Source organism: Podarcis filfolensis (assembly GCF_964270895.1).
Source record: "Podarcis filfolensis genome assembly, chromosome: 8".
Lineage (NCBI taxonomy): Eukaryota > Metazoa > Chordata > Lepidosauria > Squamata > Lacertidae > Podarcis > Podarcis filfolensis.
The window spans coordinates 31,036,108-31,049,657 of NC_139611.1; the positions used below are offsets into that span (position 1 = coordinate 31,036,108).

At 40.0% G+C, this 13,550-nt stretch overlaps 2 protein-coding genes across 4 annotated transcripts in view; one reads left to right on the forward strand and one right to left on the reverse strand.

Annotated features, from left to right (window-relative positions):
• Window positions 1-13,550, forward strand: part of LOC310768260 (protein C19orf12 homolog) — a 230,703-nt gene that overhangs the window by 63,468 nt on the left and 153,685 nt on the right. The window lies entirely within an intron of this gene.
• The window catches only part of URI1 (URI1 prefoldin like chaperone), a 46,850-nt gene continuing 36,153 nt past the window's right edge, over window positions 2,854-13,550 (reverse strand). For all 3 annotated transcript variants that reach the window (XM_083626070.1, XM_083626072.1, XM_083626071.1), the window contains 7 exons: window positions 12,864-12,955; window positions 12,422-12,482; window positions 11,266-11,443; window positions 8,462-8,732; window positions 6,606-6,748; window positions 4,978-5,236; window positions 2,854-3,658 (listed from right to left, as the gene is read on the reverse strand). In XM_083626070.1, the coding sequence (XP_083482196.1) occupies window positions 3,470-3,658; window positions 4,978-5,236; window positions 6,606-6,748; window positions 8,462-8,732; window positions 11,266-11,443; window positions 12,422-12,482; window positions 12,864-12,955 (1,193 nt within the window). In that variant the 3' untranslated portion in view covers window positions 2,854-3,469. The remainder of the gene's footprint in view (window positions 3,659-4,977; window positions 5,237-6,605; window positions 6,749-8,461; window positions 8,733-11,265; window positions 11,444-12,421; window positions 12,483-12,863; window positions 12,956-13,550) is intronic.

Consider the following 13,550-nt stretch of genomic DNA (forward strand, 5'->3'; position numbering starts at 1 on the left):
GGGACACCAATATTCCAGAAAACCATTGTATGACTTCTGCTCCTACGCTGGCCAGCTGGCCACACAAGTCACATAGTAGTCAATGTAAAAATATGTGAATTAGAATCAGTGCAGGATTTCCCTTCTCTGACCTGATAGACTGATATTAGGATTGTGAATGGCACTTATTCATTGTATTATCCTGCCCACACAATGAGATCTGCTTCAGAGATCCTGCTTGCATTTCTGTCAGTAAGGTCAATTAGGTTGGTAAGCAAAAACACACACACACACACACACCAGGGCCTTTTTAGGGGTTGCCCTGCTGTTACAGAACCCCCTTTTGATTGGATTACACTTGCTTCCCTGCCTTACATACTTTCAAGTGAGCCTCAAAGACTTATTCCTTAAAATGCTGTCTTTCCCTAACAGTTTAACTGACTTATGATGAGATCAGAGTGGCTTTCTCATAGTAAAGTATATCATCTTGATTTATCTATCTGCCGTTTATGCGTGCTGCTTTGGGAAGAAATGCCCCTAAAAGGAAGCCTGTAAATATTTTACATAAATAAATAAGAAATAAAACGACTCATGACATCTGTACACAGCCTTTCTTCCAAAGAGCTCTGAGAGCTATTTTGCCTTACCAACAACCCTATAAAGTTGGTTTGGTTAAGGGAGACCAGGGCTGTGTACAGGCTGCTATTTACTCTGCATCTAGTGTGCTCCCATCGCTATTTGGGGAAATGGAGTATACATGTTAGCTATAATCCATGTCTCTCTTACAGTTTCTTATGGAATACTGCATTTTGATGCATTTCCCCCAAAACCAACTTCAATCTGAACTGAGCCTCTATCCCTCCCCCAAAAGATGTAATGGCAATTTGAACTTCAGTTCCCTAAATCCCACCCCAACACTCTAACCCTGGGGTAGTCAACCTTTTTATACCTACCGCCCACTAATGCATCTTTCTTGATGGTAAAATTTCCTTACCACCCACCAGTGTTTATTGGAAGGATTCAGCTTGTGCCATAGAAACCCCTACCACCCACCTAGAATCCTGAAATGTCCACTAGTGGGCAGTAGGGACCAGGTTGACAACCCCTGCTCTAGACATTAAACCACACCAACTGTCCAGTAAGATTTGCAGATGGTTCCTTGCTTTAAAGACTTGCTCCTTATCCTATAGAACATAGAACATAACACATAACGGCCACCAGTCCAGATTGATATTGACATGCATATGAACAGATTGAATTCCAATCTAACTCACCAGTCCTCAGCTTTCCATGTCTGGCTGAGTTCTGTAACTAACAGACAAGCAGAAGCCTTCTTAGGAGTCAGGCTCCCCTCTGAGAACCAGAAGCACCGTTTTACAAATACAACAGAACGCTCAACTTTTGCTGCACTGTAAAGGTTGTTTAGTACATAAGCAAATTGGAGTAAATGAATGGGGTATTGGCTGCTGAAGACATTTTACCACCTGAGGCAGAGCAACAAATGGTGTGTGTCCCTCTCCCAATGGTCATGGAACATGGTACTCAAGGCCAGTCATACTATTTTGTCACCTGAGGCAAGCTCCTCTCCAATAATAAAATACAATAAAAAAATCAGAACAGCTAAACAGTTTGCTGCTGTTTCATGACACCCAATATCAGCTGCTTGAAACAGTAAGCCCACTCTGCCCAATGGTAGGGCTGGTCCAAGATTATTTAGGAACACAGGAAATTGCCTGGTGTCGGGTCAGATCAAACTATTTCTCCATCTTATTCTGACTAGCTGCATGCAGCATTCCAGGTTCTTGGGCAAAGGTCTTTCCCACCACCTAATCCATTTAGGTGAAGGTGCCAGGGATTGGACCTGGGACTTTCTGCACGAAAAGTGTGCTCGACAACTGAGCTGCAGCGATTCCCTTTGCCTACCTTGACTAAATTCCTGAAAGTTGATTTCCCCTTCTCTAAAGACAAAGGTTCAGGGCATCTCTTGTGTGCTAGGGCCACAATGGAAGCTGCTTCTGCTCAATACTTGCTCAGTATTAGCTTCGCAAAGAGAACGTGGGAACAAGTGTAACATGGAAAAGTGAACCAAGCTGAAAGGGGAGAAAGATAATTTGCTATTTTGCTTTCATTTTGTTTATTTATTGGACTCATAGCTAGGCCCACAGCTGTCAGGGCAACTAACACTACACAAATTATTACTCCCACCAGTTTGCCTAGGCTGCTGCTCCTGCAAGACATACTTATAGGCCTTGGTTTTGAAAGCTGAGAGGGAAGTCCCCTTGTGGACCTGATCTGGTTGCTTCCCAGTTCATGAAAGAACTGAAGCAGGTGGTCTTGTATGGATATTGCAGCCAGCTCATTGATTTGTGCTTGGATGGCAATAGGGAAATAATGCAACACTTGCTTGCTCTTAGAAGGGTAAGTGGACTAAAATCCTGCAACCCGACCTAGTGCCATTTGCTGCAGGCAGGATGCTGCCACAGTGTGCAGCTGGAGGACTGGCCTGATAGACTGCTTCCTTTTGATTACATGTCCATGCTGTGTCTTGTATTCAAGTTGCAAACTCTGAACAATAACGGCACAGGGTCGATTGCTTCCTGGAACAGCCCACGACAACAGAATCACATTTTTGAATGCACAATGGAAGGGGAGGATCTCTTTGGGGCTAAACCTCCTTTAGTTTAGGGTTAAGCTCTTCTCCCCATGAGCACGTAATTTCCATTGACGTTAATAGGTGTTTCATACACAAAGAAAAGAAAAGAGAGTAAAGGGCTCTGTATTGGAAAGGTCAGAGAACATGCTCAAGGAATTTGGAACTGAGAAAATGTTTCAACTCCACTGTATATAATAACCCAAAGGAGAATACTTTCAACATTTCAGATTTTTTCTTTTTCTTTTACTTGAAAAGTGTAATTTTACAAAATACCATTTTTTCCATCAAAGAAACATCCCTGCAAAGTACGCGAACACAGCGTTCTGTTTCATAGAGTTTATACAAGTTATCAGAGGTTTTATGCTAGTAGGAAAGAAATGATTCGTCAGCACAGACACCTAAAAGCAAACCCTACAAAACAATGGGGGATATGAGCAAGTCTTAAACGCTAAAGCAAGTCATGAAATATAATTGTTGGCTCTATTTGAAAGTTGCAAAGTTTCTTTCAAACGACCCATATGGTATGTAGAACATCACATCTGGTACAAAACTGCCTGTATTTAGGTTTAAACACACACACACACACACACACACACACACACACAGCCTTATGAGGATTATTCTTTTGAAAATTATTCCAAGTGCTGTTATCGTAAGGCAAACATATACAAAGGTGCTGACTGCATACAGGGATATTAAGAAAATAAGAAGAATTTTGAAGTGTTTTTTCACCGATTTTTTTTTTTTTTTAAGAAATATCATCAACAGAGGTCTAAACATGAACAGTATCAAATCAACGCAGCCTGCCGTTTTAAACTTCCATTGTCTAAGCAGAAACTAGGTTTTCTGTTGCATTCTGGCAGCTTTGAATTTTGAAACCCTCTTTGTAGTTTCTTCTGAAGCTTCAGAAAGAACTTCCTCAGATTTTCGCTCCAGAATGGTAGGCAGGGCAGGGTGAGCGATTACTGGGTGTGGTGCTGAAGCAGGAGACAAAGGCTCCTTCTCGACAACAGTCCCCGAGAAAGCCTACAAGGAAAGGAAACCTTGAAAATAAGCTTATAAGTTACAAAGTGTATTACCATCACTCTTTTAGTCAAAAATATAGAAAAAACTCCACCAAACCAACAGCAACTCCCCGCAAAGGAAAATTGTCTAGCTTCCTCAAAAGAAAACCAGAAGGAGTGCTAGTGTTCTAAGGAGAGATATTCATACCTCTATGTACGTTTTGGAATAAGAAAAAAAAATGGTCTTCAAGAACATAAAAACAGATGATGCAATAGTAAATTTCAGCTCCGCAACTGATACAACTTTGCAGATTTGGGGCCTGTCAACATTTCAATCATATTGCACTTTCAAGGTTTCATATTATGCCTCCTTTAACTGCTTCAAGCTGACACCTGGTGTACGAACTACAAACTATTTTGCGTGTTGACATGTTTCCCCCCTGTCAACATCATCACAACAGTTAAGTAAGATTTTATAGAAAGTGGCAGACAAGCTCAATATATTTTTAAATGCCGGAAGACTGCGAGGTACATTAGGGAATTGTCCCCTTGTGGACTGCCTTATGTTAACTTATCTGGAGGCATCTGGCTGTCCGCTCCAGGAAAGGGGTCCCTGGATCAGCTGGTCATTTTAGCCTGATCCAGCATGGCTCTTCATATAGTAGGCAAGATGTGAACAAAATGCTAAATCACAGATTTTCATTGGTCACTCATAGGAAGCAAGGCCCTCTCTTTTCCCATCGTTATTATGTGCCTCTCCCAATGAAAAAGTCTGTGTGCCTCCACTCCTTGTGCTGCTTTTAGAGGTGGGTGTCCTCTGAGCAACTTACCCTGCTGCTAGAGTATCCCTTTTTTCTGGCCCCTTTGATCCATTTGCCCTCGAGAACAAGGCAAGAGAGAGTGCAGAACTCTCCAGTTTCTTTCTAGCTGAGGAGGAAATCTCAACTAAATCCTAAGAAAACGTACTTCCCCTGAAATGGTGGCAGTTACTTCCCAGTAAATGCATCTAGGATGCAAGCGCCAAGGTTCACAAGAGAGTGTTTTATAAATGGTTTACCTGACTTAGGAAAGAGCACTGACAGAGGCACCTGTGCTCTAAACAGACTGACATGGGGAAAAGGCTGCCTTTGTGAAATGCCCCCGGCATGCCTTAGTCAGAAAGAGAATAGTGTGCCTGTAGATGAAGGAATGCACATTTTTGTTGTTCTGCCCAAGGAATAAGCTGGTGACAGCTAAAGAGACAATTTACGAAAAATGAAATCAACATTAATAAGATTTCTAATTTGTCCTAACGTTTTCTCCTAAAAAGAAACAATAAATGAAAGAACCTTCTCTCTGTACCTCATACAATCCTGATAATGGCGATGGTTTTTTTGAAAGATGCTCCTGCTCCCCCTCTTCTTCCTCCACTAAGATTCCTTCGCTGTTATCACTGTAGGTACTTTCATCATAGCTCACACTCCGCAGAATTCCTCGTCTGTCATCAAACTCAGCAGTGCTGCTCTCACTGGTATCACTACAAACACTGTTCTCACGGCTTCGAGACTTCAAAATTGATTTACGAGGGACATACTCTCCATTCACAACATCAACAAAGACTCTGCAAAAGGAAAATGTTAGCTTTAATAAACTATGTGAGAAGGGGGGCAGAGAACCACATGACAAATTCACAATAATTTCACTGTCTTTGGTACAAATTAATTATGATGACTCTGCCTAGTCAACTTTCTTACTGAACTCTTGTAAAAGATGCAAGGTAGGTGGATTACATTCAGCAACGCAACTGTTACCCTGCCACTTTTGAGTGGATACCTATCACATTTCTTCAGGAGTGAACATCCTTATTAGAGCTTTACAAAGACTTGTATTTTGCAAAATGACAATGGACACCACCTGAAGGAACCTTTTTATAAAGTGACAGTGTTTTTGCTTTTAGTAACCGGATTTGACTTCAAATTATCTATCACGCTCAAGAGAATATAATGTGTGGTTATTTAAGTGAAAGAAGATCTGAAAAACTTGTGAGCTTCACAGGCTTGGCAGAGGGTGGAGTGAGATACAGAGACAGAGAGAGATCATGGGTCCACCTAGTTCTGTATTGTCTGTATTCTTGCTAGCAGTCTCTCTTCAATGTCTCAAGGTTTTTCCAAGCATTACCTACCTCCAACCCTTAATGCAGCCTTTCCCAGCCTGACGTCCTCCAGATGTTGTTGGACTACAACGCCCATCAGCCCCAGCCTGCATGCTCAATGGCTAGGGATGATGGCACTTGTAATCCAGCAACATCTGTCAGGAATCTGTTTGAAGAAGGCCGCTTTAACAGGAGATATTGAATACTGAACCTGGAACTTGTGGCATGTAAAGCATAAGCTGCTGTAAAGTCATGGGATGTTTTCTCAGTAGCTTTGCCATGGGTATGATCGGTTGCCAATAAAGTAAATCGCTTTAGAAGAGTAAGGAACATGCCACCCCAAAGTAGTTTGGAAATTTTTCAGCTCTGAGAATTTCTGCATTAATACACTCACAGGCAGATGTTTTGTTTTTATATGAAGTGATATGAAAACAATATGAAAACATTAATAGCAGTAGCAATTAAAAACAATATGAAAACATTAATAGCAATATCTGCTAAATGCCCTAAGTAGGTATAGCAGCAAAATGAAACACAAATTGATTGTTTTTGCAATTTTCATAATGGCCAAGCCATTTTAAGGAACCATTTAACTGAATAATTGAATAATTGTCAAATATGAATAATACAGAATAAGTGAGATATTCCTACCAGGTGCAATTTGGCATACAAAAGGTTCAGGAATACATTATATAATTTATATTAATTACATGGAATTAAATAGGATTAATTATTAGCTGTGGCCCTCTGGCTCTTGGTAGATTACCAACTGTTCTAGAGCTATACTATGCAAAATGAATCACACCCCACCAAACTGTTCTTGCTTCAGGTGCCATACCGATAAATGTCTGCTGGTGTTTTGATGCTGGGCAGTTCTGTAGCTGAGTGCCCATTGCCATTGCTATTCTTTCGCTTGCGTTTTGCCTCTTCTTTCTTCTCACTGAATTTCAAAGTAGTATTTTTTCCTGTGTTTATTCGTACCTGAGGCAGAAATAAACATTAGTCATAAATAATCAGACTTTAATCAAGCAAAGACAGCAAAATATCAATCTTTAATCAGCTGAACAAACAAAATATTAAGGTCTATGGCACCCCCATGTATAGGGGTGGCTTTGGCTGCAATTCTAAACTGTGGTTTGGTGTTGCCTGAATAAGCCTTGGGCTTGTTTGCTCCTACCCATCCACTCCTCTTTAGCATAGCTGTGAGAGGTTAGAAGCTTCTGATTCTGTTTTCAGCTAACAGTGGTTTGTTATGTGTGGACCCAGAAGTGTGGTTAGTCTTAACCACAATTTGTCGTCGGTAACTTCAAACAAGCCAATTTCAAACCATTGTTTCCGAAGCTGGCTTGTTTAAACTAACCATACTTACATTTAACCACACTTCTGGGTTTGGATGACACAGCAGGCTGTAGTACACCACAAGATAGCAAAATCTAGACGCACCTGAGCACCCTTGTTTAAGGTGACCTGAGATGCACCAATAGCCATAAGGAAATCCACTGTGACAGTGAAAAATCTAAATAAATTTCAAAACACTAATTCTATTCAGGGCTATAACCTAAACCAAATTTAAACAAAATTGTTGTTCATCAGCTATGAGAGAAAGCAGCAAAGGGTTAACTCTTCTTCTCAATCAGAAGGCTGGGGCAAAAAACCTGATGTCCTAACAGGAGAGGCAACTCTTCTCATTTCACTTTCTGCCTCCAATTTAAATCTGGGAACAAAGCCAGCCTTTTAAAGAACAGCTCCAATATACCTTCCCGATCTCTCCTTAATTATCATATATGGAGTAGGAAGGAAACATTAGACCAGCACTGATCTGTTCTCGTCCTCAGCACTGATCTGTTCTCGTCTCAGCAATATGGCAGGAAGAGAGGAGAGTGTCCAGGCTTCTTGGGATATACCAATGCAAATCTGCAGAGGTTTAGAAAAGAGCTGTAGTACTAACAAATTTTTTCTCAGGCATGGGGATAGCCTATGAGTGATGGGATCCTGCCTCCACCAACACTGAGGGCAAACTGTTCTATCCTGAACTCTTTCTGCGGATAAGTTAGTCATCTTTCTGTGGATAAGTTAGGCTAACATCTCCAAAGAAAAGGTGGAGTAATGGGATTTCTTCAGTCTTTCAGCTCACCCTGGAGTTTACATTCCAGATGCCAAAGTGTAAGAAAATGCAATAAACAGCATTACCATCACACTCCATCAACATCCGATCATACCAGGTCCTAGGTGTACCTAGGTGTCCTTCTGACTACTCTTTCCAATGACCTGAACATGGTAGGGATCCTCTTCAGACAGAAAGCAAAGTTTGCCTTATCTTTTAAATGAAGAGGTATAATCCCATTTCTTGCCCTCAAAGCCTACTGAGAAGAAAGGACATTCCTGGTTAAGTCCATTTCCCATTTTACCTAAAGCCAACAAGATTTTAAGCAGTTTTGGGTAGCATGTAGACTTTAATACCATATTCTTTTCACATGTGTTCTTTTTAAGTTTGAAAGCAAAGAGTTTAGATTAGAAATGCAAAAGCCCCCCTTTTACCTAATCATTTCATGAGAATACAACATTAGTTAGAACCCTAAATAAGCCTGGTCTCTCGACATGTAAAAGTAGCAGCGTATTACGCAAGAAAAGCATTACAAACTGATAATTCAACAATCTCCATAATATGAATTCAACAATCCTTGCAATACAAACCCTTTTAGGTTCCACAGTATGAGAGAAATATATTGTCGGTACGACGTGCTCAGCAATGGCTGAATCATCCTGATCATCATCACTGCAATAATGATTTGGGCCATTAAGCTGGTCTCTGAACACTTCTGAGTTGGTTACTTTTTTCTGGAAGTTGCCCTGAGTATTAGGTTCTTCCCCCCTATCGGCCATATTCACATCTGTCTTTTTTTCTTCTCTCTCTTCTTCAGAGGAGGAAGTGTCTTCTCCATTTGCCTCAACAGCATCAGAGATCCTAGAGTGGGGATGGGGAAGGATGAAATTCAGTTCCAGTTCAAAGCCATAAAATAAGCATTTAGCTGATGCTTGGATATTTTTAGGGCTTTCCCTTCTTTTGCAAGATATGGACAACTATCTTATTTTTTACAAATAACACCAAAGAGTAGCAAATGCACCAGAGGCACACTTGGTTTGTACTGGAAACTGGACTTCTAGTGTTGCAGCACTGATCTGCTATAATCAGTTAGAAGCTGAAATTTGACAAGTAGACTGGACTTAACTGTCAGGGGTCCTTTACCTTTACCTTTTTTTAGCTTGTTACTTATGCAGATACTAAAGACTTTTTTCTTTTCTTTTTTGGTTAAGATAGCGTTCCCTGAAGCATGACCGAGTCTTTTTATGGAATATTAACTGTACAATTGTAGAAATGGTTTTATTGTTTTAGACTTTCTATATTTTGTACTATCGCTCATTTTATCTTATTATACACTGCTTCAGTAGGTTCTGGCTGTGAAACGGTTTATAAATCTGCAAAATAGAGCAAATAAACAAATAATACCCAGTTTCCTGTTTACCATGTTGGCCAACCAGATGCCTCTGGGACAGTCACAAGCAGTACATGGAGGCAACAGTTCTCTCTTGCTGCTCCCCTGCTTACTCTACTAAAACGAAGAGGCTTCATATAGCCATCCTGACTAGCAGCCACTAACAGACTTGTTATGATTTCTAATAGTATGCTCTGCTGCTGTGGTGCACAATGGGGACGTACATGCCATTATTTCCAATGTCACCAATTGTTCCTATGTACCAAGAAACCACCAAAAACTTCCAATTATTAGCTTGAGGGGAAATCTCATGAGGTTTTATTACAATCTAGCAGTATACAAATTTTGCTAAGTAAATGGTAAGTAAAATTACTGAAGGTTTTTTAAAAGTTTGCCCCCCCCCCCCGACCTACCTACTCCACAGATATTTTGGCACTTTTTGCCCACCAGTTTCTTCTTATTACTTTCTAATACAAGTTAAATCCAGCTACCTGATGGTTCTGGAACTTTGGCTGCTGCGTGATCCAATCTCATCCTCAAGACTCATCTCAACTCTTTTATGGCACAGTGCTTTGAATTTATTCGACTGTGCTTTAAGTACAACTAAGCAACTGTTGTTTTCTTGTAGAAAGATGTTGTAAACTCAATCCTGGAATTCCAGTATGGTCAAAGGCTCTACCTGCACTACTATGTTATAACAGTTTACTTCCCCTGAACGGTCTTTCCTCTTTCCCTATAAAGAGTCACGGGAATTGTTGTTTGGTGAGAAACTTTAGGAGTGACCATGGCTCAGTGGCAGAGTATACACTTTGCACACAGAAGGTCCCCGGTTAAATCCTTAGCAACTCCATTTAAAAGGATTTAGTAGCAAGAGATGGGAGAGAATTCCGTATGACCCCCTGGAGAGGCATTTTCAATCTGAGTAGACAATACTGTGGTAACTGGATACATAATGTGACCTGGTATAACAGAGCTTCCTATATTCTCTATGTTCTCAGTGTCCTCCGCTTCACAAAATTACAAATCCCATGGTTCCCTTGGCGGAATGAATTACTGTAAAACTAATTTAAGTCTATGGTGAAAATATGTGTCAGCCAGAAGTGTTAGCCAGAAGATTCCACACTTACTACTTAAATGATTACATTCTTCTGTCATTCAAATTGGGGTGGGGGAGCAGGAAGAAAAAAGGGGGTGGAGAAAAAGTTTAATGCCCAACACTTTTTGGACTCATTGGGAACTTCATTTGGGTGTTCCAAATGCTGACGTTCAATCTCTCGTTATATTGTCTCTACTCTCCTTCTGCCGTAGCAGGAAAGTGGGGACAGTATAATAGTGCATTTTTTTATCCTACCATTTTTCTGTCTGCTCCCTCCTTCCCCATTTTTCCTGGGATTTCCCTTTTTTCGCTATCAAAGTGACTAAAACGGGTAAGTATATGTTTCTGTTTATGCACATCAGTACCCAAGCCAAATCTACTGTATTTGCTGGTCAGTTTGTTTTTATTTAAGCAGCAACCTCGTCCTGTAACAAAGGAAGATTACAGAAGTTCAAGTTTTCCAGATGAAGAAAAGAACTTTGAAACTTCCTTTTTGCTGTGATTGGAAATGGAAACTGTTGCAGAAGCAGAAAGTAATGAGACCGTGGGTATAATAATCACAGAATATCAGATATACAAAATGCAACACTGCATATGGGATTGCAATGCACTATAAATTTGGGTCAGGCTTTGTTCACCAAAAAGGAAAGACCAGGGAGAGTGTTTCTAAGTGCTAAGCAGAATTCTGTAGCCAGTCCTAGACTCAGAGAGAATTTCAATGCATGAGATAGTGTTCAAAATATGCATGTTTGACAACAATGGAAACACAAATCACCAATGTCTTTCTCTGTTTGAGAACCCAGACTTGATTAAGTGGAAAAGTTTGACTCAATAAATATCCAAGCTTCAGTTCTACAAATTCTCTCTTCTTTTGAACAGAATGCTCCAACCAACAACTGTTAAGATACCTGTCGAGTTCACCAAGTATCTCTTCTTGTCTCTCTAGTTCATCTAGTCTGGCCCAAAAGTCTTCCTCTGATTTCAAGTCCTCACTGGATTTTTCGCCAGTTCCATTTTCTTGAAGATTTGCCTCAAAAGCAAATGTTTTTGGTTTAGAATGAGGTTTGTGAGCAATTCTGTGTTTTCCTGTGTAATAAACAAAGCAAGAGAGTTTTTAAAAATTATATTACCATCATAATACAAAGGAAAGGAAAGGAAGCAAAAAGGCAATTGTAATGAAGGACTTTGGACAAAGAACATTAAAAAAAATGTTTCAAATTACTACTAAAGTTTTAAGTAGCACCAATGAACTATATAATCGTCGCATGGCAAAAAGTACCTGATGTTTATCCAAATGCGAAAATACATGCCACCACCCCCCAAAAAAAACCCAGAAAAACAGCATTTCTGGGATATTTTCAGTGTAGTAACTTTACATCTGCTATATCAGAAGATAAAAAGCTGCCTTATATTAAGTCTGCCCACAAGTCCATCTAGTCCCATGGTGTCTACACCAGTGTTCTTTTGCCTTGGGTCCCCCAAATGTTGGTTAAGACCACAAGTGCCATCACCCATGACTGTTGGCTAAACTAGCTGGGGATGGTACGAGTTGTAATCCAACAACAGCTGCGGATCCAAGGCTGAAAGATCCACAATGGCTCTCGGGTATGTGAGAGTTTCTTCTTTATTCCTTAAACTCTCTACAGTAAATGTTCATTTGCTGCTACTGGACTACAACTGCCATTGCCCTTGACTATTATTCATGCTGGCTAGGGCTAGCTAGCCACCCCTCCTTTATAACATACTCCAGTGTGTATTGGGGAAATGATGAAAAACAGTATAACAAGTATGTCTGAGAAACTTATTCTGGACTCTTCAAGGAAGAGGCACAAAAATTCCTATTTATTTTAGCTTGGTTATAAGGGTATCACATTAAATGATGCATGTGCCTCAGTTTATAAATGTATCTTGCCATTTTCAGAAGTGCCTAGAGAAACCTAACCTTACGCACTAAGTCACACAGTAAATTGGAGACCATTTGGTTTTCGTATTAGAAAAAATAATAAAAATGTGAAACACAGATCCCACAATGGTTGAGCACATTTTAAAACCACAAAACCTCACCTTTTGTTTCAGTGCCATTACTTTCAGCAACTTCTCTTATATCCACAAAATCACCTGCTGCCTAATTGGAAAAAATGTTAGAGTTAGCAAGTATATTTGATAGTAACTACTTGCTAAGCATTCACATATCTGGTTAGCGAGTGGTAAGTGAGCTTTGGACTTCTGCGTCACAAATGGCAGTTGCCCATGCTATGTAGCAAGCAAACTGAGGGGAGTTTTGAAAATAGTTTGTGGTATGACATGGGATGGGTTTGTTTCTGATCTTCAAAGACTAAGGTTGTAAATCCTTCTGGATGCATGCCAGTCTTAACAGCTCCTGGTCCTTGAACCTAACAAACTTTGCAATGTGAAGTGGTTTGAGAGGTGAGTAGCCTCTGTTATGTTCATATGCTTCTTATCATTTTTATAAAGTGCCCTTTGGATGCAATAACAAATGTCTTACATTACTCATCTTCTGCAAATCTTCTGTGAATTCAACTCTGGATTCAAAGTTCTTCATGACTTTCTGCAAATCATCCAGTGCTTTCCTTACATCTGAAATTACAAACAATCACTATTCAAGAGGACGCATATGCAAAATGAAAAGAGTATTAACCAAGTAATGTCATACGCAAAATGCTATGATTCATAATCTATATTTACAAAAGAGAAGAATCTCTTTCATTCCATAGTTTTTATTTCCCCACCCTCTTTTGTTTTTCAAGAGGTTCACATGCAAAGTTGTCATTGCTCTGATCAACAGTGTGCAGACACACTTTGTAACTGGTAGAGAGAGAGAAAATCCCCTCTTGATGAAGGCCTTGAAAGAAAGACTCCAGATGTTTCACAATGCCGGAATTCTATAGAGCTGTTGTAGCCAGTATTACATATAAAAGTTTTGTTTCACAGTCATTTGCAAAGATAACTTCAGGGAGAACAAGTGGGCTGGCGCTGCATAAACCACATGTTTCTTAGGCTGTTTCCTGACTAGATGTATTCCTGAGCTCTTCTCATATAAGCCAATGTATGCTTACTCTGAAGTAAGCCCTACTGTGTTCACTGGTGCTTTCTCTCATGTAAATTAGAGCATCCATATGCCTACTTATTTATTTAAATGTCCTTAAGGAAGCTTGCAAACCAAACTTATATA